The 27195-nt window shown below is 34.8% G+C and overlaps 1 protein-coding gene across 1 annotated transcript; it reads right to left on the reverse strand.

Annotated features, from left to right (window-relative positions):
- Positions 1-1938: 1938 nt before the first annotated feature.
- Positions 1939-26704, reverse strand: LOC107033056 (uncharacterized). The gene is made up of 11 exons (XM_072958206.1): positions 26680-26704; positions 24519-24584; positions 24077-24124; positions 21392-21439; positions 18718-18765; positions 15626-15808; positions 13983-14030; positions 7362-7412; positions 6823-6858; positions 6054-6297; positions 1939-2098 (listed from the first exon to the last, which is right to left on the reverse strand). The coding sequence occupies exons 1-11, from the start codon at positions 26702-26704 to the stop codon at positions 2026-2028; spliced, it is 870 nt and encodes a 289-aa protein (XP_072814307.1). The 3' UTR covers positions 1939-2025.
- Between the last annotated feature and the right edge of the window lie 491 nt (positions 26705-27195).

The following is a 27195-nucleotide window of genomic DNA, read 5'->3' on the forward strand; positions in this document are numbered from 1 at the left end:
GTTCCTTTGGCTTTAACCCTGTGCTGTACTTCCTAGGCTCAGTCTTGCTAGTTCTGCAGCTTTTGTAAAGGAATGTTGCCTGTACCCTGAAATATACAGGATAGCCTATTCTCAGCGCTAAACCTTTAAGGATACTAACACTTTTTCTTTCATATAAAGACAACAAGATGCAGAATAGAAAATAACATTTGTTTTATTGGAGGTTTTACAGGGACAGCATAACCTGACCCATGTGGACAGTTGCAAGAAGAAAGGATTCCAAGAACAAAGATTTCTTACACCAAGATTTTTCTAACAACCAAGCATACACTCTCCCCCTTTTAGTATAAAAGGAGCCTGAATTCTGACTTTGGGAAGATGGTTCTCCAGGACGTTAGTTTGCCATCTTCTCCATTTGCTGGCTTTCCAAATAAAGTAGCTATTCCTTGCCCCAACACCTTGTTTCCTAATTTATTGGCTTGTGGTGTGACAAGCAGAATGAGATTGGACTCAGTAACATGGAGACTTTACACTAGCATTTATGAGAGTGAAAGAATCTAGAGAATTATCTTTGTAGATCTCTCTTTTCCTTCTGTTTTCATTGAGACATAATTGACATCCGGATATACCTCAGAGACACTGTGGGTTTGATTCTAGATCACTGCATTAAAACAGACATTGCAATAAAGCAAATCATATGAATTGTTTGGTTTCCCAGTTTTATGTGACCACTGTCCTGTAGTCTATTAAATGCGCAAAACCATTATGTCTAAAAAAACAAGGTAGATTTCTTGATGAAAAAATAATTTATTGCTAAAACTTCTAACCATTATCTGAGCCTTCAGTGAGTCCTGGCAGTGACATGAAAGATAACTGAAAACAGATCATCGTAACAAATAGAATAATAATAAAAAATTGAATACTGAAAGAATGACCAAAATGTCATACAGAGACATGAAAGGAGCAAATGTTGGCACCAATAAACTTGCTGATGTAAGACTGACACAAACCTATAATTTCCAAACAAACAAACAAAAACAAACAAACAAACAAAAAAAACAAAGTATGCCTGAATAACACTGTGTAAGTTCAAAGTGCCCAACATGACTTGGTAATGTATATATTGTGAAATGATTACTGCACTAAATTTCTTAACATCTATCATCTCACATAGTTACCCCCCAAATTTATTTTCTTCTTTGTGATCAGAATTTTTAAGACTTACTTTCTTAGCAACTTGCCAATACAGTTATCCCCTGACATCTGAGGGGGATTGGTTCCAGATCCCTACCCACTTCCCCTACAAATAAAAATCTAAATGCTCAAGTCCCTTGTATAAGGCATACCACAGCCAGCCCTCCTTATCCAAGGATGCAGAACTGTTGGGTACAGGGTGTCAGAGGTATGCAATACAGCATTCTAATTACAGTCACCATGCTGTGCATTACATACTAGTCTTTACTTATCTGATAACTAGAAGTTTGTGCCTTTTGAACCTCTTTACTCAATTCCTCCACCTTCTCAGAACTCCCCTACCTCTGGTAACCAGAAATCTGATTTTTTTTTCTATGAATGTGGATTGTTGGAGTCCACATATAAGTGAGACTGCAGTATTTGTCTCTTCATGTATGCCTCATTCACTTAGACAAAAGCCATGAAGATGCATAAGTGTTGTCACAAATGGAAGGTATTCCCTCTTTTTCATGGCTGAATAGTATTCCACTCTATGTATGCATGTGTGTGTGTGTGTGCTTATATATAAATATATTTCACATTTTTTTATCTATTCATCTGTCGATGGAGGTAGTCTCAGTTATTGTAAGTAATGCTGCCATACACAGGGAGGTGCAGTGATCTCTTCCACATGGAAGATTTTGTTTCCTCTCAGTATATACCTATACTGGAATTGCTGGATCATACGGTAATTCTATTTTTAATTTTTGAGGAATCTGCATACTATTTTCCATAGTTGTATGAATTTACTGTAGATATTAATATATTAACAGACTCAAAAGATAAATTAATATGTGGGTTTGTAGAAAACAATTAGTGCTTCCGTACTGATGGGCTGGTCGGTTTTATCTGGTGAGCTGTGGGTCTAGCAGTAACTTCTCTTTTCCTACAAGACAAGGCAAAAAAGATAGCATCAGCAGTAAACATAAGTACAGAAATTAAATTCCAGAAGCTTATTTAGAAAATGGACAATTAAAAGCATATTTATAGTAGTAAGAGTCACATAACTAGGAAATGATTCTTTTCAAGTAATTTCAAATGTTCAACTAGTCTCACTCCAGAAACCCTTTTTCTAACCCTGTGTTATATTTTTGATGCCCCCCAAAATGAAAAACAGAGCAGTTGCATATACTTAGTAAATATTTTAGTTTGGGGTCAGTGAGAAAGATTAAATAGAAACATGCATTTTCCCTAATAATGGAGTTTTAAATCTGGCTCTGAGATAAAACCTTTAAAAAGACAATAATTCCAGGAGTGTTCAAGTTTAATAATGCCTCATTTACCCCTCACTGTCAAGGAAATGATGTGTTGCAATAAGAGAGACTCCTAAATAAGTAAAATCCACATCACACTTTTATTGTAAAAGCAGACATCTTTCTAAAACCTATTATTCAAATCAGTGCTATGCAAAGAAATATAAGGTGCATCACACAGGTAATTTTGAATTTTCTGGAAGTCATCACATTAAAATATGAAAAGAAGCAGGATTAGTTTTAATATATTTAATTTAACCTAGTACCCTTATACTATACATTTCTTTGCACTAAGTCTTTGAATCTGGTGTGTACTTTGCACTCAAGCTCATCTTACGTAGGATAAGCCATGTTTGAAGTCACAGCAGCCACTCAGGGCTAAGGAGTCTGGAGCTGGAAAATGCAGTCCCAGTTCCTCCTCAGGAAACAGGGTAGACAGACCACAACCAAATGTGGACCAGTCGGTTACTCAGAGCGTTCCCGCCCCAGCAAACACTTCGGGATGCCGACCCCACATCAGAGCTAACTGTGTTAATTTTGGAGATTCTACTATTTCTCCTGTGGGTGAGGCATCACTGAACCACCACTGTCACAGCACTATGCTTGTAACAGAGCCATTTTCCTAAGGACTACTGTGGTGGGCGACTCCTCCTGAATCCTCCAAAACCACTATATTTGTCTACTTTTTGAAATCAGTTCATTTTTTTCTAGTGGTACTGGACTCTTTTAAAAAATAGAATTATAAATAGAAATTTAATATATGAGAAAAATAAATAAGCATTAATATAATTTTAAAGAAACATTCATTAGATATAACAAAAAAGCTATTCGAAGATGATTAAAATGTGAGTGTGAATGACTAATTCCAGTTATGTTATTACCTTCAGCATTCATTAAGTTATCTTCAAATGTTTACAGACACTTTGAAGTTCATGTCTATCTGAAAACTACTGTCCTAGTTGGCTTTAGACTCAAAGGAATCCTAAGAGAACCATGCAGACACACTGGGCTGGATAGGCCCAGACTCTCATTGTAGTTGGTATAAAATTGTCTTCCCCTTTACTCCTGTGATCAAGACATAACTTTGCTTTTAACAAGAAATTGCTTATAGGGAGTGAAAGGAGTCAAAAGTTAGAAACTTTCATTAAATAAGTCATGAGGATGTAATGCACAGCAGAGTGAGTATAATTATTAATACTGCATTTCATGTTTGATAGTTGCTGAGTTTCTACCTTAAAAGTTCTTATTTTATGGCTGAATAGTATTCCATTGTATAAATATATCACATCTTCTTTATCCAGTCATCTGTCAATGGACATTTAGGTTGTTTCCATGTCTTGGCTATTGTAAATAGCACTGCTGTGCACACTAGGGTGAATGTATCTTTTCAAATTAGAGCTGCCTCTGGATATATATACCCAGAAGTGAGATTGCAGGATCATATGGTAAGTCTATTTTTAGTTTTTTGAGGAATTTCCATACTGTTTTCCATAATGGCTGCACCAAACGACATTCCCACCAGCTGTGTGGGAGGGTCCCCTTCTCTCCACACTATGAACACTTACATTGTCTCCATACTTAGGCTATTATAAATAATGCCACAATGAACATGGGAGTGCAGATATCTTTTCAAGTTAGTGTTTTCATTTCCTTTGGATAAATACCCAGAAGTGGAATTGCTGGATTGTATGGTTGTTCTAGTTTGGATATTTTGAGGAACCTCAATACTGCAGGGTGATATTATATTGAGGTTTTGAATCACACTTCCCTGATGATTAGTAATGCTGAGCATCATTTCATGTACCTGTTGGATATCTTTTCATGTACCTGATGGATGAAGACCTCTATGTCTTCTTTAGAAAGTGTCCATTTAAATCCTTTGCCCATTGTTAATTAAATTGTTTGATATTCTGCTATTGAGATGTATGAGTGGTCACATATTTTGGATATTCATCTTTTATCAAATACATAGTTTGCTATTATTTTCTTCCATTCAGTAGATTGCCCTTTTATTTTGTTGATGGTTTCCTTTGCTGTGTGGAAGCTTTTTCAGTTTGACATAGTGCTACTTGTTTCTTTTCGATTTTCTTGCCTTTGCTTTTGGTGCCAAATCCAAATAATAATAATAATAATAATAATAATAATAATAATAATAATAATTGCCAAGATGGATATCAATGAGTTTCTGCTTATGTTTTCTTCTAGGAGTTTTATGATTTCAGGTCTTATGCTCAAGTCTTCAACAGATTTTGAGTTAATTTTGTATATAGTGTAAGATGGTGGTCCATTTTCATTCTTTTGCATGTAGCCGTCTAGTTTTCCTTACACCATTTATTGAAGAGACTTTTCTTTCTTCACCATATATTCTTGCCTCCTTTGTCATAAATTAACTGACTTTATACATGTAGGTTTATTTCTGGGCTCCGTATTCTGTTCCATTGATCTATGTGTTGTTTTTATGCCAATATCATATGGTTTTGATTACTTGAGCATTATAATATAGTTTGACACCAGCGAGCATGATGTTTACAGTTTAAGGGTGCTTTGGCTATTTAGGGTCTTTTGTGGTTCTATACAGATATTTTTAAGATTGCTTGTTTTGTTTCTGTAAAAAATGCCAATGGAATTTTGATGGGGATTGCGTAGAATCCATAGATTACTCTGTGTAGTATGGGCATTTTAACAATGTGAATTCTTCCAATCCATCAACATGAAATATCTTTCTATTTATTTGTATCTTTCTCAATTTCCTTAATTAATGACATTTTTGGGGGACTTTTGTGTCTATGTTCATTATGTTTATTGGCCTTGATTTATTTTAAGTCTTTTATTAAATTGTAATTTTTTTCATTAAAATTTAAGTTTAATGTTTAAAATCCCAATTTACCTTAGTAGATATGAATTTTTATTCTTTTTTTTCTATTCTAAGCCCCCCTGACTTTTTTCATTTTTACAGATAAAGAGAAGGACAAAATTAAAGAGGTGCCTTGTAAATATTACCCTTTCAGTAACTTTAATCCCATCTATTTTACTGCCGCTTAGTAAATTAAGAGAACATAAAAGGGAAATCAAATAATGCTGCTTTTAATTTCACAGCTTAACTTATATAGATAACAGCTCTAAATGAAATGAAATCAAATTGTGGCTACATAGCTTCTTACTACTACCTAAGCTGTGCAGACAAATGGAGATTTTCATCATAAAATGCAAGTGAATGCAAATGTCAGAGTTTCTGCCGTGAACCATTTAAACTTTAATCTTGGCTACTAGCCCAATCTAGGAAGTAGGATACAACTAGGGTAGGGAAGGCCTCATAATAGTCCATGGTTTACCGCAGAACTTAAACATCTAATGCCACTGAAATGTTTCTTGCAGTTGTAATAGTTGAAGAAACTCTGCATAAATTTATCCTGTTCAATGACATGAAAAGTAGCTAAAAATATTTTCAGTAATGAAATGCAATTCAGACAGCACTCTCATGCAGGCACATTTTTAAAAAAATGGCATGCAACATGGACTACAAACAACTGCACAAATGCATGTCAAGAGTGGAAAGGTTAGACTAAGAGGAAATGAGCTGTAATTTACCCTTTGTTCTCTTTCTCTTTCTTTTCTTTCTCTTTCTTCTCCTTCTCTTCCTTCTCTTTCTTCTCTTTCTCTTCCTTCTCTTTCTTCTCCTCCTCTTTCTTCTCCTTCTCTTCCTTCTCTTTCTTCTCCTTCTCTTCCTTCTCTTTCTTCTCTTTCTCCTCTTTCTCCTCCTCTTCTTTCTTCTTCTGTTTCTTAGTGAAAAGATATCTGTACAGGCAGATGTAAACTAATAAAATGGCAACAACTAAAAGAAAAGAAGAAAGAAATGATATGTAACTCTGAAGCTAATTATCAAGATTCCAAACCTAACAGAAGAAATAAATGTTGGTTACATTTTTTGCAGTTAGAAAATGTAATTTTATTTAAGCCCATATACATTTATATTCCATTTAGACTCTTAAGGATCTAAATCAACTCCTTGGAGTCACTTAAACAGTTCACAGTAGGTCAGAGTCCTTGTTTAATTTGAAGATAGTACAAAGCGCATTCAAGAAGCAGACTCATATGACCACTCATATTGAAAAAAACATTTATTATTGAGGGCTTGTTACTAAGTGAAGTTACAGAATATAAAAGAAGGTACAGTGGTACATTGTACAATGTACCAGCACGAAGTGGTATATCATAAAAGATCAGGTTTTTCTAGACTGTTTTTACTTAATTTCAAGCTATTAAAAAAAACTACAGTAACTGAAAAATCACTGAAAAAAATAATGGACTTATTCACACTACATTGCGATTTAAGAGGTATTGAAGTTTGGATACGTACTTGCAATTAGAATAAGCAGAGAAATGCTTCTTGAATCTGAGGAAAAAAATGAACAATTTTGAAGATATTGAGCATGTATGGGTCCTAGATAGCTACTGTATTTTAATTTTGATCAGAATCTAAAAACGACAGCAAACAAGTTTATTAATGTGCTTTTGGCATGACTGCTAGTGCATCCAAGTCATTTTGATCACAGAACCCCTTTAAAGAGATTTCAGGGTTAGGATCCACCTTGTGATGCTCTTAACAGGAGCCTCACTTTTCACTGTTTTGTGATATAGCTATCATGTCATGGTAGTTAGTACAGGTTACTATGACAGAATTCACTAGATTAGAGAAAATTACATATATGCATCTATAGAAATTACTACTTGCATTTGTCATGGTATCTGCATTACTAAAATAACAGTAAATGTCAGCTATTACTAATTATTTATGACACATTGCTTCTTTCCTACCTACAAATGATTGGAACATGATATTTCCATGTAGAACTCTAAGGTCTAATGATGTAGGGTTATTAATAATTAAAATAATACCTAGTTTGCCAAAGTCCCCAAGTAATGATAATTCTTTTGGAGTGGAATATTCTAGAAAAAAAATGGAAATAGGTAAAGAAAAAGACTAAATAAATCTTAAAGGTCTATACATTCATTGGTGTTTATTTTTTGCCTTTCTATAATCCATAATTATAGTTCATAATTTTAATTTAGTTTTCCTTATAAATGATATTAAAATTTCTCTTTAAAATCTGCAACATAAGATATAAATTTATATTTAATGCTATCAAACTCTTATTCTTGTCCTCTGATATTCCTTGTGTCAAATTCTGTGGTACAATAAGCAAACTTATCATTAGTGTATATTTAAAATTAGCCTTGAATTCAATGTGATTCTACTTAAAATTAAATGATAGAGGAAGGTTTAAAATGATTTAGTGGTTACTCTGGAATAGAAAGTCTCTTCAAAAAACAGGACATTGGTAAAAAACTTATAGCTAATGTTATACTTAATGTTGAAATGTTAAAAATTTTTTTCCCATAAGATCAAAAATAAGACAGGATGCCTAATTTTGCCTCTACACTTCAATTCAACATAATATTGGAAGTTTTGGTCAGAAAGATTTAGTAAAAAAGAAATAAAAATATCCAAATGAGAAAGGAGTATTAAAATAATGTCTATTTATAGATAACATGATCTTTTATATAGAAAGATTCATAAAGACCACACACACACAACTGTTATAACAAATATATACCTTCAGCAAAATTGAAGGACACAAAATCAACACACAAAAATCTGTCATCTTTCTGCACACTAATAATAAACAATCCAAAATGAAAATTAAGCAAAAAATTTCATTTGAAATAGCATCAAAAAGAATAAAATTCTCAGAAATAAATTTAACCAAAAAGGGAAAGTCTTGTCCTCTAAAAATTATAAAACATTGCTGAAAGAAAGGGAAGAAGACATAAATGAATTAAAAGACATCTTGTGTTCATGGACTGGAAGACTTAATATTGTTAAGTTGTTAATATAACACAAAGTAATTTACAGATTGGAGGGAGGTGCCAAGATGGCAGAATCAAGAGACTCACAGCTCTCCTTCTCCCACATATACACCAAGAATTACATCTACAAACCCTCTGTATAACACAGAACACCTCCTGAAATCTGGCAGAGTGTCTCTTACTTTGAAATACAGGATGATTTAGGCAAAATCCAGTAAAAGAAAAAAAAAAGAAAATTGCTGTAGGACCAGTCCTGTGGGGAGGGAGTGGCAAAATAAGAAAGGCACCCTCACACTGGGATTTCCCCACTTTAAATAAAAACAAACAAATAAAAAACAGCTCTTCAAGAGCAGAGTAGATAACTGATACTGCTAAATCCATAAATCCAGAGAAACATAAGTAAAAGGAAGAAGCAGAAGAATTACTCCCAATTAAAAAAAATAAAAAAGGGAAGTCCCCTGAAAGAACAATGAGACAGATCTCAACAATATGCTTGATCATGGGGTGATAAAAGCACTTAAGGAAATTAGAGAAACTACAGATAGAGACAGAGAATACTATAACAGGAAATAGAAACTATAAAGAGGAGTCAATTAAAAGCAGAAAACTCAATGGCTGAGGTAAGAGCCAAGCTAAAGGCAGTCAAAAGCAGATCAGGTAACACAGAGTAATGAATAAGTGACTTAGAAAACAGGATAACGGAAGTCACTCAAACAGAACAGACATAAAAGCAATTAAAAACCAATGAAAGCAATATAACGGACTTATAGGATAATATACAGCATTCCAACCTGCACATAATAGGGATCCCAGAAGAAGAAGAAAGAGAAAGGGGATTTGAAAATGTATTTAAAGAAATCATGACTGAAAACTTTCCAAGCCTAAAGAAGGAAACAGATGGGTATAGAAGCAGCATATCTTAACATAATGAAAGCTATTTATGACACTCCTACAGCCAGCATAATACTCAATGGTGAAAAGCTGAAAGCTTTCCTGCTAAAATCTGGAGTAAGACAAGGATGCCCAATATTCAGTACAGTACTGGAAGTCCTAACCTTTGCAATTGGACATAAAAAAAGAAATAAAAGGACCCAAACTGGAAGAGACAAGGTAAAATTGTCACTATATGAGGATGACATGATACTTTATATAGAAAATCCTAAAGGCTCCACACAAAAACTACTAGAGCTGATAAGAGAATTTGGCAAGGTAGCAGGAAACAAGATTAACATACAGAAATAAGTTGCAATTCTTTACACTAATAAGTAGATATCAGAAAAGGAAAGTAAAGAAACAATTGCTTTTAAAATTGCATCCAAAAAATAAAATACTTAGGAATAAATCTGACCAGGGCTGTTAAATACTCATATGTGGAGAACTACAAAACATTGACTAAGGAAATTAAAGATGACTTAAAGAAATGGAAAGATATCCCATGTTCTTGGATTGGAAGAATTAATATTGCTAAAATGGCTATACTACCATAGCAATCTACAGATTTAAGGTGATCCCTATCAAACTACCCAGGACATTTTTCACAGAACTAGAACAAACAATCCTAAAATATATATGGAATAACAAAAGACCCAGAATTGCCAAAGCAATACTGAGGAAAAAGACTGAAGTGGAGGAATAACCCTCTCGGCCTTCAGACAATACTACAGAGCTACAGTAATCAAAACAGTGTGGTATTGGTACAAAAACAGACAGATGGATCAATGGAATAGAATAGAGAATTCAGAAATAAATCCACAAACTTTTGGTCAATTCATCTTTGACAAAGGAGGCAAGAACATACAATGGAGTAAAGAGAGTCTCTTCAGCAAATGGTGTTGTATAACTGGACAGCTGCAAGTAAATCCATAAATTTAGACTATTCCCTCACACCATACACAAAAATAAACTCAAAATTACTGAAAGAATTAAACATAAGACAAGACAGTATAAATCTTCTGGAAGAAAACATATGCAAAACATTATCTGACATAAGTTGTAGCAATGTTCTCATAGGGAAGTCTACCCAAACAATAGAAATAAAAGCATAAATAAACAAATGGGACCTAATTCAACTTATAAGATTTTACACAGCAAAAGAAATCATAAGCAAAACAAAGAGACAACTTATGGAATTGGAGAAAATATTTGCAAAAGATGAGACTGACAAGGGCTTAATCTCCAGAATATATAAACAGCTCATACAACTTAATGAGAAAAAACAAACAGCCAATCCAAAAGTGGGCAGAAGACCTAAACAAGCAATTCTTCAATGAAGATATACAAATGGCCAATAAGCACATGAAAAAATGCTCTATATCACTAATTATCAGAGAAATGCAAATCAAGACTACAAGGAGGTATCACCTCACACCAGTCAGAATGACCATCATTCAAAAGTCCATAAATGATAAATACCAAAGAGGGTATGGAGAAAATGGAGCACTCCTACTCTGTTGGTGGGAATGTAGTTTGGTGCAGCTGTTATGGAAGACAGTATGGAGAATCCTGAAAAGACTAAAAATAGACTTACCATATGATCCAGCAATCCCACTCCTGGGATACATGCACCCCAATGTTCACAGCAGCACTATTTACAATAGTTAAGACATGGAAACAACCTAAATGTCCATTGAGAGATGACTGGATAAAGAAGTATATTTATACAATGAAATTCTACTCAGCCCCCAAAAATAGTAAAATACTGCTATTTGTAGCAACATAGATGGACCTAGAGATTATCATTCTAAGTGAAGTAAGCCAGAGAGAGAAAGAGAAATACTATATGATATCACTTACATGTGGAGTCTTAAAATAAATGAAAAAGGACAGATGAACTTATTTTCAAAACAGGAACAGTCTCACAGACATAGAAAACAAACTTATGGTTACCAGGGAGACAATGGGTGGGAAGGGATAATTTGGGAGTTTGAGATTTGCAGATACTAATATACATAAAATAGATAAACAACAAGTTCATACTGTATAGCACAGGGAACTATATTCAACATTTTATAGTAATTTATGGTGAAAAAGAATATGAAAATGAATACATGTATGTTCATTTATGAGTGAAGCATTATGCTATACATCAGAAATGACACAACATTTGAAACTGACTATACTTCAATCAAATACATATATATACAATTTGAAGTTATTTACGGATTAATTACACTCCCCATCACCATCTTGAAAATGCATTTTGCAGACACAGAAACATGTAATCTATAATTCACATGGAATCTTAAGGGACTAACAGTCAAGACAATCTTGAAAAAGAAAAGTTGAGAGAACTCACACTTCCTGATTTTAAAATTTACCAAAAAGCTACAATAATTAAACAAAATGTTACTGGCATAAAGACAGACATATAGAGCAATGGTATAGAATATAGAGCCCATATATAAACCCTCACTTATATGAACAAAATGATTGCTTACAAGGATGCAAAGAACATTCCTTGGGTAAAGGGTGGTCTTTTCAACCAACAATTTCGGAAAACTGGATATTCACATCAAAAAGAGTGAAGTTTTACACTTATAAGGTATTAATATCCAAAATATGCAAAAAACTCCTAAAACTCAATAACAACAATGACAAAAAATATTTTACAAATAGGCAAGGGGCTTGAATAAACATTTCTCCAAAGAAGATATGCAAATAGTCAAGAAGCACTTGAAAGATGTTCAACATCACTAATTATTAGGGAAATGTAAATAAAAGCCACAATGAGATACTATTTCACATTTATTAACTAACAGATTATAACTATTATCAAAACTCATAAATTAACACGTATTGGCAAAGAGGTCAAGAAATTGGAAACTTTGTGCATCACTGTTGGGAATGAAAATGATGGCACTTAAAAACATTTTTTTTTAAAATGGAAGACAGTATGGCTGTTCCTTCCCCAAATTAGACAAGTGCTAATCTATAACTCAACAATTCCATTCCTAGGTATATACCCCCAAAAGTTGAAAATAAAGATTCAAACAGATACTTAGATGCCAATATTCTGAGAAGCAGAATTTAGAATATTAGCCAAAAGGTAAAAGCAACAGAGTATCTATCAACAGATGAATGAATAAACAAAATGTTGCATATACAAACACTGGAATATTTTTAGCCATAAAAAGAAATAAAGTTCTGATACATGATACCTTGTGGATGAACTTTGCAGACATTATGCTAAGTGAAATAAGCTAGACACAAAAGACACATATAAAAGTCCACTTATACAAGGTACCTAGGTAAGTCAAATTCATAGAGACAGAAAGGAGAACAGACGTTACTGAAGCTGGGAAGAGGTTTGGGAATGGAGAATTACTGCTTAATGGGTATAAAGTTTTAGTTTGAGATAATGAACAAGTTTTAAAGATAAATAGTAATGATGGTTATACAACAATGTGAATGTACTTAATGCTACTGAGTTGGCTGAAATGATAAGAAAAATTAAATAAAAATTGATCTAGAAAAATTATCATGAGTGTAGCCTGTACACTTCTGAACAAGAAGTGTTCTGCCAGACATTAAAACATATTATGTTACTAGAACAACAAAAAAATGATTCGGTTTTGGCACAGACAGGCACAGAATTCAAGAGAGCCTATAGAAGGCTAGAATGCCTATGGATTTAACGTGTGATAAAAGCTAGCCTTTCAAAACAGTTTGGAGGGAAGACAACTTATTCAACAAATGATACTACTTTGCCATTGGATGGGGGTAGGTGGAGTGAAGAGGGACACAAGCTCATTCCACATACCTTAATGATTTCAAATGTACCAAAGATTTAAATGCAAACAATGCAATCAGGATGCATGGTTGCAATGTTTCTATGATTTCAGCATGGGGAAGTCCAGAAGCTTTTATAAGAAAGACACAACATTCACAGCCATTTGGGAAAAGATTGATACAACCAACTCCCTATGAATATAAAACTTTAGCACATATAAATGACCAGATTGGAGGATAGTTAGATAAAATGTGATGATATATATTAAAGTCATCAAGAATAAGGATACGAATAAATCAAAATACAATTCCAAACCAGACGTTAAATATAAAAAGTGAAAGTTTCAGAAAAATATGAAGAGAGTGATACCATTTCTGTATAAGAAAAAAAGAGGAAAAAACCCCACCAAACTAAATATATAACTACACATAAAAGGATTTTGATCTACAGAAATATATAGAGATACTCTAAACTATTAACAGTGATTAACTCAGGTAATAGGCTAGAGAGAGATCAGGGGATCTAATTTCACTCTGTATACTTTTGCAATGTTTGAAAATTTACAAAAATATATTTGTGTACCAATCATATAACAAAAATTTATAAAAAGCAACCTACATCTAATAGTATAGTATAAAAATCTTAAAAGAAAACTGATAGTGAAAATAAGGCAAAAAAAAAAAACTTAGGAAAATAGATCACTTCACATGAAAAAGGTTTAATTTATAATAAATTCAAATCAACAAGAAAAATATTTTGGAAACCTACTAGAAAAAGGAAAAAAGAATATGAATAAATAAACGTAGACAAGAAAAAGTTCAACCTCATTGATAATTAAAGAAATGTAAATTAAATAAGACATGATTTTGTACCCATCACCTGATAAAGTTCTTAACAATATAAGTACAGAGTTACTGAACCTGGATGGTTTGAAACTGGCTCCTTGATTGTATCAGTAGAATCATAACCTGAAAAAATAAATTTGACTCAATGCACCAGCCTTATCAATATAAAATTATGCATTTAATTTTTATATTTTAGAGAAAGTTTAATTATTTCTCAAAATAAGTAATACAGATACACTCAGAACTTTGCAATTCTGCTCTTGAGTATTTAGTCTAAACATATATTTGCATGAGTAGGTAAGGAAGTATGCATAAAATGTTCGATACAACTTTTTACTTTATAATGGATATCCTAGTAGTTAAGTAACTATAAATCATAAAACTTAGTATTCTTTTAAAAAAGACCTTCCTCAAAGAAAGGAAGGTGGGTTAGATTGTCAAATAAACAATCTAACCTAGCAGCTAAAAGAATTAGAAAAAGAAGAGCAAAAAACCCAAAAGTCAGCAGAAGGAAGGAAATAATGAAGATCAGGGAGGAAATAAATAAAATAGAGATTAAAAAAACAACAGAAAAAAGTCAATCAAACCAAAAGCTGTTTTTTTGAAAGAGTAAAAGATGCAAGCACTATTTTATTCCACAATTTGTATCTTTTTATTTCACTTAGTATTTTGGACATTTTTTCTTAGCAGTTTTAAAACTGACTTAACACCATTTTATGTTTCTACTGATGCTTTTAGTATAGTCTTTCTCTAACTGATGATAAAATCTGATTAACAATCCAATAGGAGAACTGATATTCATTTTTTAAAAAAAAGATCCCTACAGTTTCTTCTCTCCATGAGCTTTTTCTCACAAACAATTCCCCTCTTCTTCAAATGCTCAACTGTATCATTATTTTATAAGTCCTTAAAAAATGCTTATGGTCAAACCTTTAAAAACAGCATATCAACAAACATAGTCTGCCACAGTGCATATTCTTACTAGGACCATGTGACTAAACAGGGATGGGCCAATAAGTACAAATTTATATGCAGTCTTGACATATCATCGAACAAAAATCACCTCTTTCCCCCTAAAATTCCCAGCATTCACCAAGCTACTCTAGGAGGCTACAGGCTACTAGCTTTACAGAAATTATAAAAAGGTGTTCTAATTATCATGCTAACATACTTGTAGTGTGTTCTTCCTCTTTTTGTTACTAAAAATGGTGACTGTAAATCCCAGGAACTTAAAGGATGCTTTTGTAAATTATCAGCAAGACATTACTAAATGTGAATGGCTTAATACTGGAAGTCTATAGAGACGAACCAGCACTGAAAAACAAAATAATGTAGGATCAACCACTTGGGAGTACTGCTTTCCCCTCATTTAAGTGATATGAATTGTGCCTCTCATTCTTGACTTATTTCAAGGCAAAATTCCCATGCTTCAATTTACTCGGAAAAATGATTCTTACCTCTTTCCAGACATAAAAATACCAAAGGAGAGAAATTAGTATACCTGTGTAATGTGCTAGCACATAATGTGCTGACTCTCTAAAAGCATGCAAAACCACAACAGCAGAATTTTATGTAAATTTTGTCAAATATCTGTCATGGAAATGAATATAAGTCTGAATTAAATACTCAGAGTGCTTCTTTTCTTTTATTCTTTTCATTGAGAAAAAAATAAAAACTAAAAGGGAAAGTTAAAAGACAGAAGGAAAAGACATTTGTACCTTTAATGCACTTTGGCATCTCAGGCTCCCAAGTACTGTTGCCACCACAGAAGACTGCGTGGCTGCCATTAAGGGAAAAGCCCTGGAGGCATTCAAGTATCACCGCGTCTCTGTAGGAAAATAATTCTCTACTTTCTGATATCACTTTTCCATGCTCGAGCACTGGAGGTTTACATGTGACTTCTGAAAAGTGAAGAAATTCCAGAATTAATAGAAAGCTACATTCACACAGAAAAACTAGCGCGAAGTAGTAATTTCAAGTGGAGGGAAAGAGGCAAGAAATGAAAGGCAAGATGTTAAGTGAAGAAACAAAAAGACTTTATTTGTGCATTTGAATTCTAGGCAAAAAGATTTAGAGAAACCTAAGAACGTTTTTCCACCTAGAACAGAATGTATTATAGTTCATTGGCTTTCTTCATTTTTTTTTTTCCATTAGTGACAAGTTTTGAGGAAGATCTCACTACCAGATACAAATTCAAGGTGAGTTCAAAAGCAACTTTTGATACTTTTCAGCTCTAGGACTGTTTTTTTTTTAAAGATCATGGTGACACTAGTTAGAGTTCCCCACTCTTTTAGAAAGGTAGCGAAGACTTTTTGGAGAAGGTAATACTTTAAATACTCAAACTTAAAAGTTGAAAAGTCCAGCCATGCAAAATGCTTAGGCCTCACGCTGGTGTACTCTGGTATTCCGCACTCTACTCTACTTGTTCAGAAGTAAAATACAGGTCATGCCCTCTAGACTGACTTCAGGATTACTTTTGCAGAATTGGGAAAAAAAGAACCAAAACTAAAAAACACTGGGCTGGGCAGTGAGTTCCAGAGAACATCTTATGAGGTGAAATCTGAGAAGTGGATGATGGCCAGATAACATAAAGCCTTTTAAACCTGAAGAGTATTCTTCCTCCTTTTCCTTGGATCAAGATTTCCATCAGGTATCATTTCTCTTCAACTATGTGAACTTTGTTTATCAATTCTCGTGTTCAAGTCACTAATAACAAATTCCCTTAGATTTTGTATATCTAAAACAAGTTTTGTTTATTTCACTTTCAGCTTTGAAAGATGTCTCCCTGAAAAGAATTCTAGTTTAAGTGCTTAATTTTTCTTATAACACATTAGCAGCACTTATTTTTTATAGTTCCCTAAGAGAAGTGAAGTTGGGTAAGGTGGTGGTTAGGTGGCTGTGACTTTAATATATCTTTTACCACTCTTGCTGGCTCCCTTTTATTTCTTTCTTTCTTCCTTCCTTTGTTCTTTTTCTTCCTTCTTTCATCCCTCTTTCCTTCCTTCCATTCTTCATTTCTTTCTCTCTTTTGCTTTGTTTTCAGTAGTTTTATAACAATGTGTTTAGTTAGCTGGGAGTTCCTTGGTAAATTTAAAGTTTTTATTTAACCCACTAGCGTCACTGCATTTCTTAGGTAGCAACATAGGACCCTGAGTGTTCTCTGCCCAGGCTAAGGCTCTACCAATTCTTCCTTTTCTCTCTTGCTTCTGCTGCTTGAAAGAGAACCAAGAGGTGGAAGCCCTGAAATCAGGAAGATAATTCCTTCTACCATGTCAAAATAGTTTCCAAAGACTTAAGCAGAGGAGCTGATCAGTAGTCCTAGCCAGAAAGGACCTACATCATTTCGGTAAATAAAGACTTTTCCTGCCTTTCAGTGGCTGTGAGATTTCCTTTCTGTTGCCAAATAAGAATGCCCAGGAGAGAGAAAAATAATAACTCTATGAGGTGGGGAACAGTGCAGATAGGGGAAATATTGGCCTTATTTGGAATATGACAGAAATGTCACAGTATGAAAAATGAAGCTAACTGGTTACAGTCTGGGAAATCAAGCACAGTTTTGGACCTGGAAGTGAATTTATTGAAAGCTGCTTAATTAGCTGAAATGGTAAGAAAAAGAAAATAAAAGTTGATCTGGGAACATTAACATGAGTGTAGCCTGTACAATTGTGGACAGGAAGCATTCTGCCTGACATTAAAACACATTCTAGAAGTAGAGTGAAAAGAATGATTTGCTGTTGGCACAGACTGGGACAGAGTTCAAGGGAGCCTACAGAAGACTAGAACGCCTATGGATTTAATGGGTGACAAAAATTGGCCCCTTAAAACAGTTGGAGAGAAGACAATTTACTCAACAAATGGTACTACTTTGCCATTGGCTGGGGGTGGGTGGAATGAAGAGGAACACAAGCTCATTCCACATACCTGAATGATTTCAAATGTACCAAAGATTTAAATGCGAACAACGCAATCCCAGGATGCATGGTTGCAAAGTTTCTATGATTTCAGCATGGGGAAGTCCAGAAGCTTTAATAAGAAGGACACAACACTCACAGCCAGGAGGGAACAGATTGATACACGCAACTATCTGTTAATGTAAAACTTTAGCACATATAATGACCGCTGATTGGAGAACAGTTAGATAAAATAGGCGACATATAGTAAGGTCATCACAATAAGGGTAAGAAGAAATCAAAATACAATTCCAAACAAGACGTTAATTAGAAAAAGCATAAGTTTCAGAAACATATGAACAGAATGACACAATTTCTGTATAAGAAAAACAGAGGAAAAATCTACCAAACTAAATGTATAACTACACGATAAGGATTTTGATCTACAAAAATATATATAGACACTCTAAACAATTAACAGTGATTAACTCAGATAATAGGCTAGAGAAAGATCAGGGGATCTAATTTGACTCTGAATACTTTTAAAATGTTTGAAAACTTACAAAATTATATTTGTGTACCCGTCATGTAGCTAAATGTTACACAAAGCAAACTTCATCTATTAGCATAGTATAAAAAACTTGAAGAAAATAACTGACTAGTGAAAATAAGGCAAAAATACAAACAACAGAAAAAAGTTCACTTCATGGTAATTGGGGCTTCATTTTATAGAGTCAAATCACTGAAAAAGTAATTTAGAAAGCCAATAGAAAAAGGAAGAAAAAATACAATACATAAACATAGAGAAGAAAAAGTTGAATCTCACTGATATTAAAGGAATGTAAAATAAAATAAAACATGATTTGGAACATCACCTATAAAGTTCTTAATAATATAAGAAGGATAAAGAGTTACTGAACCTGGATAGTTCGGACCTGCAGGATTGGCTGAAGAGGCGGTCTTGCTACCTGCAATAAAATTTGAGTCAAAGCACAAGCCTAATCAAAACAAAATTATGTATTTCATCATTTGCTTAAGAAAGAAATGATTATTACTCAAGTGAAAAACACGCATACACTCATCTTTGTAAGTCTACTACAAGGAATTCAGTCTAAATATATATTTGCACATGTAGGTAAGGATGTATGCATACAATGTACAAAAAACTCTGTAGTTTAGAGTGGAAATACTAGTAGTCAAATATAAATCATAAAACTTAGTGGGCGTTAAAAGCTTCAAGTAGTATTATATACCATAGTTTGTATATTTTACTGGTTGGCATACTATGTCTTGGACATTATTTCGTATTAGCACATTTAACCTGACTTAACAACATTCATGTTAGTACTGGAGCTTTTGGTATGCTCTTACAGAAACTGATGATTAAACAATGATTAACAATCGCATAAGGAGAGTTGATTTTCAAGTTTCTTTTAATCCCAGTAGTTTCTTCTCCACATAAGCTTTGTCTTACAAACAATTAATTCCCCTCGTCTCCCAAGCTGAAAGAGTATCAATGTTTTCTCAGTCCTTAAGAAGTGTTTACGGTCCACTGTTTCAATGTAGCATACCAGCAAACATAGTCACAGTGTGTATTTTCACTAGGACCTTGTGACTAAACAGGGATGGGCCAATGAGTACAACTTCTTCACGTATCATCCAACAAAATCACCTCTGTCCCCCGAATCTTCACAGCCCTCACCTCACCCCGGTACTCTAGGGCGAAACGGGGTACCAGCTTTAAAGCATTTCCAAACAGGAGCTCTAATTACCATGTTAATATGAATAATTCCCCTCTATCTTTGGAAATATAAGTTCAAAAGGAAAAAGACAAACACAACAGAGGCCAGTCATGGAGCTTTGACTTCCACACCTTCATTAAACAGGAAAGTAAACTCACAGCAGTGTTGTTAACTTGAGTGAGCAGAGCCCCCCCAGCACCCTGAGTACCCTCTGCCCAGGCTCGTGCTCTACCCATTCTTGCTCTTGTCTCGTGCTTCTGCTGCTGTAAAGAGAAGCCAGACGTGCAATCCCTAAAATCAGGAAGATAATTCCTTCCATCACATTCAAATAGTCTCTCAAGACTTAAGCAGAGCAGCTGATCAGTAGTCCCGGCCAGCAATCACCCAGTTCATTTCAATAGATAAAGACTTTTCCTGCCTTTCAGTGGCTATGAGGTTTCCTTTCTGTTGCCAAATAAGAATGCCCAGGAGAGAGAAAAATAATAACTCTATGCGGTGGAGAATGGTGCGGGAGGAAGGAATACTGGTCTTAAAGGGGGCAACAGATATGTCCCAGTTTGTAAAATGACGCCAACTGGTTGCAGTCTGGGACATGGAGCACAGTCTTGGACCTGAAAGTGAAAGGACTCAGTGCTACTAAATTAGCTGAAATGGTCTGAAAAGAAATAAAAGTTAACCTGGAGACATTATGATTAGCGTAGCCTGTATATATGACAAAAGTGTTCTGCCAGACATTAAGACTTACTGTAGAAGTACAGTGAAATGAATGATTTGCTGTTGGCACAGACTGGGACAGAGCTCAAGGGAGCTTTCAGAAGACGAGAATGCCTGTGGATTTAACGGGTGACAACAACTGGCCCCTGAAAACTGTTGGAGGGAGGACAATTTACTCAACTAATGATACCACTTTGCCATTGGCTGGGGGTTTGTGGAGTGAAGAGGAACACATGGTCATCCCACATACCTGAACGATTTCAAATGTACCAAAGTTTTAAATGCAAACAATGCAATCAGGATGCATGGTTGCAATGTTTGTATGATTTCAGCATGGGGAAGTCTTGAGAATTTTAGAAGAAAGACACAACACTCATAGCCAGGAGGAAAAAGACTGATATATACAACTATCTCTTGATGTAAACTTTAGCACTTAGAAGGACCGCTGATTGGACAAGAGTTTGAATATGACGATGTATATTGAAGTCATCATGAGTAAGGATAAGAATAAATCAAATTATATTCCAAACAAGACATTAAATTCAAAAAGAATAAGTTTTTAGAAACATATGATCATAATGATACAATTTCTGTGTAATAAAAACAGAGGAAAAATCTACAAACTAAATGTGCAACTACACATGTAAGAATTTTGATCTACAGAAACATATAGAGACACTGTAAACTATTAGCAGTGATTAACTCAGATAATAGGCTAGAGAAAGATCAGGGGATCTAATTTGACTCTGCGTGCTTTTGCAATGATCGAATACTTACAAAATTCTATTTGTGTACCCTTCATGAAGCTACATTTTATACAAAGCAACCTACATCTTATAGCATGGTAGAAAAATCTTACAGATAAACCTGACTAGTGAAAATAAGGCAAAAATAGAAACGCCGGAGAAAAGTTCACTTTATGGTAATAGGGCTTCATTTTATAGTGTCACATCACCGAAAACCTATTTTAAAAAGCCAGTAGAAAAGGGAAGAAACAATATAAGAAAAAAAGAAATACAGAGAAGGAAAAGTTGAATCTACTGAGAACCGAAGAAATGCAAATTAAAATAAGGCATGATTAGGTAGCCATCACGTATAAAGTTCTGAACAATGTTAGAGGGATAAAAGGTTACTGTACCTGGATAGGTTGGACCTGCAGGATTGGCTGAAGCGGGAGGCTTGGTACCTGCAGAAAGAAATTTGAAACAATGCACCAGCCTTATCAATACAAAAGTATGCATTTCATTTTTTTGCTTGATTTAGGAAAAGACTGATTGTTTCTCAAAATAAAAATCCACATACACCCAGAAGATTGCAAGTTTACTCCCAGGAATTCAGTCTAAATATACATTTTTACACGTAGGTGAGGAGGTATGCATAAGTTGTACAACACAAATCTGTAGTTTATAATGGAAATGTAGGAGTCAAGTATAAATCCTAAAACTTAGTGTGGTTTAAAAGCTCTTCAAGTAGTAGTATATTGCATAGTTTGTATCTTTTTCTGGTCGGCATAGTATGTCTTGGACATTCTTTCACATTAGCACATTTAAACCTCACTTAACATCATTTATGTTGCTCCTGGTGCTTTTGGTATAGTGTATCTGAAACTGATGATAAAAAAATGATTAACAATCCCATAAGGAGAGTTGATTTTCATGTTTCTTTTAATCCCGGTAGTTTCTTCTCCACGTAAGCTTTGTCTTACAAACAATTAATTCCCCTCGTCTTCCAAGATGAAAAAGAACCAATGTTTTCTCAGTCCTTAAGAAGTGTTTACGGTCCACTGTTTCAATGTAGCATACCAGCAAACATAGTCACAGTGTGTATTTTCACTAGGACCTTGTGACTAAACAGGGATGGGCCAATGAGTACAACTTCTTCACGTATCATCCAACAAAATCACCTCTGTCCCCCGAATCTTCACAGCCCTCACCTCACCCCGGTACTCTAGGGCGAAACGGGGTACCAGCTTTAAAGCATTTCCAAACAGGAGCTCTAATTACCATGTTAATATGAATAATTCCCCTCTATCTTTGGAAATATAAGTTCAAAAGGAAAAAGACAAACACAACAGAGGCCAGTCATGGAGCTTTGACTTCCACACCTTCATTAAACAGGAAAGTAAACTCACAGCAGTGTTGTTAACTTGAGTGAGCAGAGCCCCCCCAGCACCCTGAGTACCCTCTGCCCAGGCTCGTGCTCTACCCATTCTTGCTCTTGTCTCGTGCTTCTGCTGCTGTAAAGAGAAGCCAGACGTGCAATCCCTAAAATCAGGAAGATAATTCCTTCCATCACATTCAAATAGTCTCTCAAGACTTAAGCAGAGCAGCTGATCAGTAGTCCCGGCCAGCAATCACCCAGTTCATTTCAATAGATAAAGACTTTTCCTGCCTTTCAGTGGCTATGAGGTTTCCTTTCTGTTGCCAAATAAGAATGCTCAGGAGAGAGAAAAATAATAACTCTATGCGGTGGAGAATGGTGCGGGTGGTAGGAATACTGGTCTTAATGGGGGGACAACAGAAATGTCTCAGTTTGCAAAATGAAGGCAACTGGTTGCAGTCTGGGACATGGAGCACAGTCTTGGACGTGAACGTGCATGGACCCAGTGCTGCTTAATTAGCTGAGATGGTCCGAAAAAGAAAATAAAAGTTGACCTGGAGACATTAAGATTAGCGTAGTCTGTACATTTCAGGGCAAAAGCGTCCTGCCAGACATTACGACCTATTCTACAAGTAGAGTGAAAAGAATGATTTCCTGTTGGCACAGACTGGGACAGTGTTCAAGGGAGCTTACAGAAGACGAGAACGCCAATGGATTTAACGGGTGACAACAACTGGCCCCTCAAAGGTGTTGGAGAGAGGACAATTTACTCAACAAATGATACTATTTTGACATTGGCTGGGGGTGGGTGGAGTGAAGAGGAACACAAGGTCGTCCCACATACCTGAACGATTTCAAATGTACCAAAGATTTAAATGCAAGCAACGCAATCAGGATGCATGGTTGCAATGTTTCTATGATTTCAGCATGGGGAAGTCCAGAAGCTTTAATAAGAAGGACACAACACTCACAGCCAGGAGGGAACAGATTGATACACGCAACTATCTGTTAATGTGAAACTTTAGCACATAGAAGGACCGCTGATTGGAGAAGAGTTCGAATACGACGACGTATATTGAAGTCATCTTGAGTAAAGATAAGAATAAATCAAAATACAATTCCAAAGAAGACACTAAATTCAAAGAGTGTAAGTTGTAGAAATACATGAACAGAATGATACCATTTCAGTGTTAGAAAAAGAGAGGAAAAATCCATCAAACTACATGTGCACATATAAGAATTTTGATCTACAGAAATATATAGAGACACTTAAATGTTAACAGTGATTAACTGAGGTAATAGGCTAGAGAAAGATCAGGGGATCTAATCTGACTCTGCGTGCTTTTGCAATGATCGAATACTTACAAAATTCTATTTGTGTACCCCTCATGTAGCTGCATTTTATACAAAGCAACCTACATCTTATAGCATAGTATAAAAATCTTAAAGATAAAACTGACTAGTGAAAATAAGGCAAAAAAAAAAAGTCGGAAAAAAGTTCAGTTCATGGTACTAGGGCTTCGTTTTATAGTTTCAGATCACCAAAAAACTATTTTAGAAAGCCAGTAGAAAAAGGAAGAAAGAATATAAGATATAAAGAAATACAGAGAAGAAAAAGTTGAATCTCACTGATAACCGAAGAAATGCAAATTAAAATAAGGCATGATTAGGTAGCCATCACGTATAAAGTTCTGAACAATATTAGGATAAAAGGATACTGTACCTGAATAGTTTGGACCTGCAGGATTGGCTGAAGCGGGAGGCTTGTTACCTGCAGAAATAAATTTGAATCAATGCACCAGCCTTATCAATACAAAATTATGGCTTTCATTTTTTTGCTTGATTTAGAAAAAGACTGATTGTTTCGCAAAATAAAAGTCCACATACACCCAGAAGATTGCAAGTTTACTCCCAGGAATTCAGTCTAAATATACATTTTTACACGTAGGTAAGGATGAATGCATAAAATGTACAACACAACACTGTAGTTTACAATGGAAATCCTAGTAGTCAAGTATAAATCCTAAAACTAAGTGTGTTTAAGAGCTCTTCTAGCAGTAGTATACTCGATAGTTTGTATCCTTTTCTGATTGGGTATAACTTCTTTATGTATCATCCAACAAAATCATGTCTGTCCCCCTGAATCTTCACAGCCCTCAACTCACCACGGTACTCTAGGGCGATACGGGGTACCAGCTTTACAGCATTTCTTAACAGGTGCTCTAGTAACCCTGTTAATATGAATAATTCCCCTGAATCTTTGAAAACAGTAGGACAACAGGAAAAAGACAAACACAATAAATGCCAGTAGTGGAGCTGTGAGTTCCATACCTTCATTAAACAGGAAAGTAAACTCACAGCTGAGATGTGATTAGGGGAGGGTTAGTCTTTGAATTTTAAATTCTAAAGAAGCCAACTACCCTTGTTTGTGATAGAAGTTACAATTATTTGTCCCAGTTTGTCAGTTGCTTTTGTTTGTTTTCTTCCTCTTTGTTGCATGGTTTTAAATTGAAATTCAAATCGATGTCCAGCTTACTCTTCATATTTATCAGGGTAAATATGGCAGAATACAATCTAAAAACAACTATTAAAATCCAGAATTACACAGTCATCTGTGAATCTGTTGTGCAACATCCAGAAATGTCCTGTTATTTTTCTAGAGATCATGAGCAAGGCACGTAATATCATACCAAATACATTTTTGATCTACAAAGATGTGGACCCATTGAGACTCCAGGGCCACTTATTTAGAAACTATCAATATATGTTTATTAATTTGACAAATTCTTAAAAGCCGTGCTTTCTTAGTTCATTTAGTGTATTCTGAATCCATATAAAAATAAGCTAGCTACTTCTATGATAAAAATTATTCTTTTATTTACATTTTAGCGTGTTTTTTGTATAGATCATAATATAAAATTTTTTGGAAATAGAGATTAGGAAATATTAATTTCCTTAATTTTCTTCTAGACATTTCCCTTGACCCCTCTTTCTGTCGTCATTTGATGCCTTTTTAATAAACAGAAATTAATTTTTTTTCCTGGAGAAAGTAAAAACTGATATAGCATACATTTTATTCCAGTCTGTCTCTAAGGAGTGGGGTCTGTTCTATAAAAGAAGAAGGTGTTTTTAAAAGAAAGCTATCTGTGTGTATATAGAAATATATATGAAGAAAGATTAGCAGAAAAAGAATTAAAATATTAACAGTAGTTATCACTAGGCAGTATAATTATATGTGACTGATTAGTTTTTCGTATCTTCCTCCTACATTTTCCAAATTCTCCTCAATGAGCCCGTTCCATATCATAAACATTTGAAAATAAGAAAGAAAAATGACAAACTTGGAAACAGAAATACTGTGTGACAACTTCCTTCTTTAAGTAATCGAGACTATTTATATATCCTAAGTGTATTTTTCCCAACTAGATAATGTGTGCTTTCAGCACAAGAGAAGAGAATGTAAGAATAACAGCAATCCAACCAAGAGAAAGGAGCTTCGCTAGATACTGGGGGAGCTTCAGCATCTTCAAGTGCACGTGTTTGAATCTCTGTGAAGTCACTTGACAGATTTTATGAGTCTCAGCTCTTATTCTGTTGAAATGAATTGGCCCTTTTCCAGACAAGATTTTAATTGAGGTGTTCTCCAGGTTTACAGTAACTTTGTCAAGGAAGGACACTGAACTAACAGGATATTTTTATTTAGATGACAGCATGGTTGATTACTGAATTCCCCGGAATTTATTTGTTGATAATCACAATGCCAGCATTTCACATAAATTACAAGTTCCAAAGAAGTGTTTATTGCCCTCTGTTGTGGTTGCTATGTTGCACACAAGAAAGTATGGCATAAATTGAGATACCGAGTAGATAAGAGTGAGAATAATGAATGACTTGACCTTTCCATGTTGCTTCTTCATCAAAGGAAGAGTGTTCTCAGAGCTGAGCAACTAAATAAAAAGAGCCTCATTTCAGAACACGTACAAGTCTCTCATAACACAGAGATTATTTCCTTGAGCCTCTTTTTCTTAATGATGGTTTTATCAGAAGAAAGTAAACAGGATCTTGGTAGTTTGGAGGTGAGTCAGCTTCAAATACCATATCCTCCTTCCCTACTCACAGTCAAGATTGAAAGAAGCTACTGTATAATCCAGGATATCAGTGTGGCTCCCTTGGCCACACTGAGGCCGCTGCTTTATTTTTAAGGATAGGAACACTGTCCTTCCACCAATGGACAAACCCTGATGAGGCTCATCTGCTCGCCTGACACCCCCACATCCCTCATCATTGTTCTCCTACCTCACAAGACTTCCCAACATCACGTGTTACCTGCATCACCTTTGAACACTCTCATGTCCTTCAGCATGGGGCTGTGTCTTCGGAGTCTGCTTCTTTACCTGTATTGCCCTCTCTGCCCCTGCACCTGGCCTGGGTACACACCTGTTAAGCTCGGTACAGACTCTAACTGACTTCTTGTTTCTACCACATGTTGCCACAAATGATTAACTTTGCTCCTGTGGCACAGTGTGGCCAAACTTCCAATTTTAAAAGGAAAATTTGAGACAATTTCTTAAAGACTTACTACTTTTTTTATTAAAAGGGGGAAGGTAGTCAATGTGCACAATTCGAGATGCACCTTGATGTAAAATATGGTTTCCAAAAAGTTGAAAAATGAAATTCTGATATTCATTCTCAAATACTTAGTGTATACTTCTCATTTGATAAAGTCTATACTCAGAAATTTGGGGAGAATTTAAAAAGTGGCCTTTACTCATAAGTGAATTTAGTATGGGAAAGAAAACACATAAGCACAAAGTTTGGTACCTTACAAGTGACTACTCAGTG

The sequence above is a fragment of the Vicugna pacos genome, unplaced genomic scaffold (genome assembly GCF_048564905.1).
Source record: "Vicugna pacos unplaced genomic scaffold, VicPac4 scaffold_228, whole genome shotgun sequence".
Taxonomy (NCBI): domain Eukaryota; kingdom Metazoa; phylum Chordata; class Mammalia; order Artiodactyla; family Camelidae; genus Vicugna; species Vicugna pacos.

Excerpts from the sequence above, each read along its gene's own strand:
- LOC107033056 (XM_072958206.1), bottom strand. The coding sequence starts at position 26,704 with ATGAGAGTGTTCAAAGGTGATGCAG. Across the intron at positions 7,413-13,982 it reads GCCAGTTTCAAACCATCCAG|AATATTCCACTCCAAAAGAA; the intron begins GTTCAGTAACTC and ends TTTTTTTTCTAG. Across the intron at positions 2,099-6,053 it reads AAAGAGAAAGAGAACAAAGG|GAAAAGAGAAGTTACTGCTA; the intron begins GTAAATTACAGC and ends CTTGTCTTGTAG.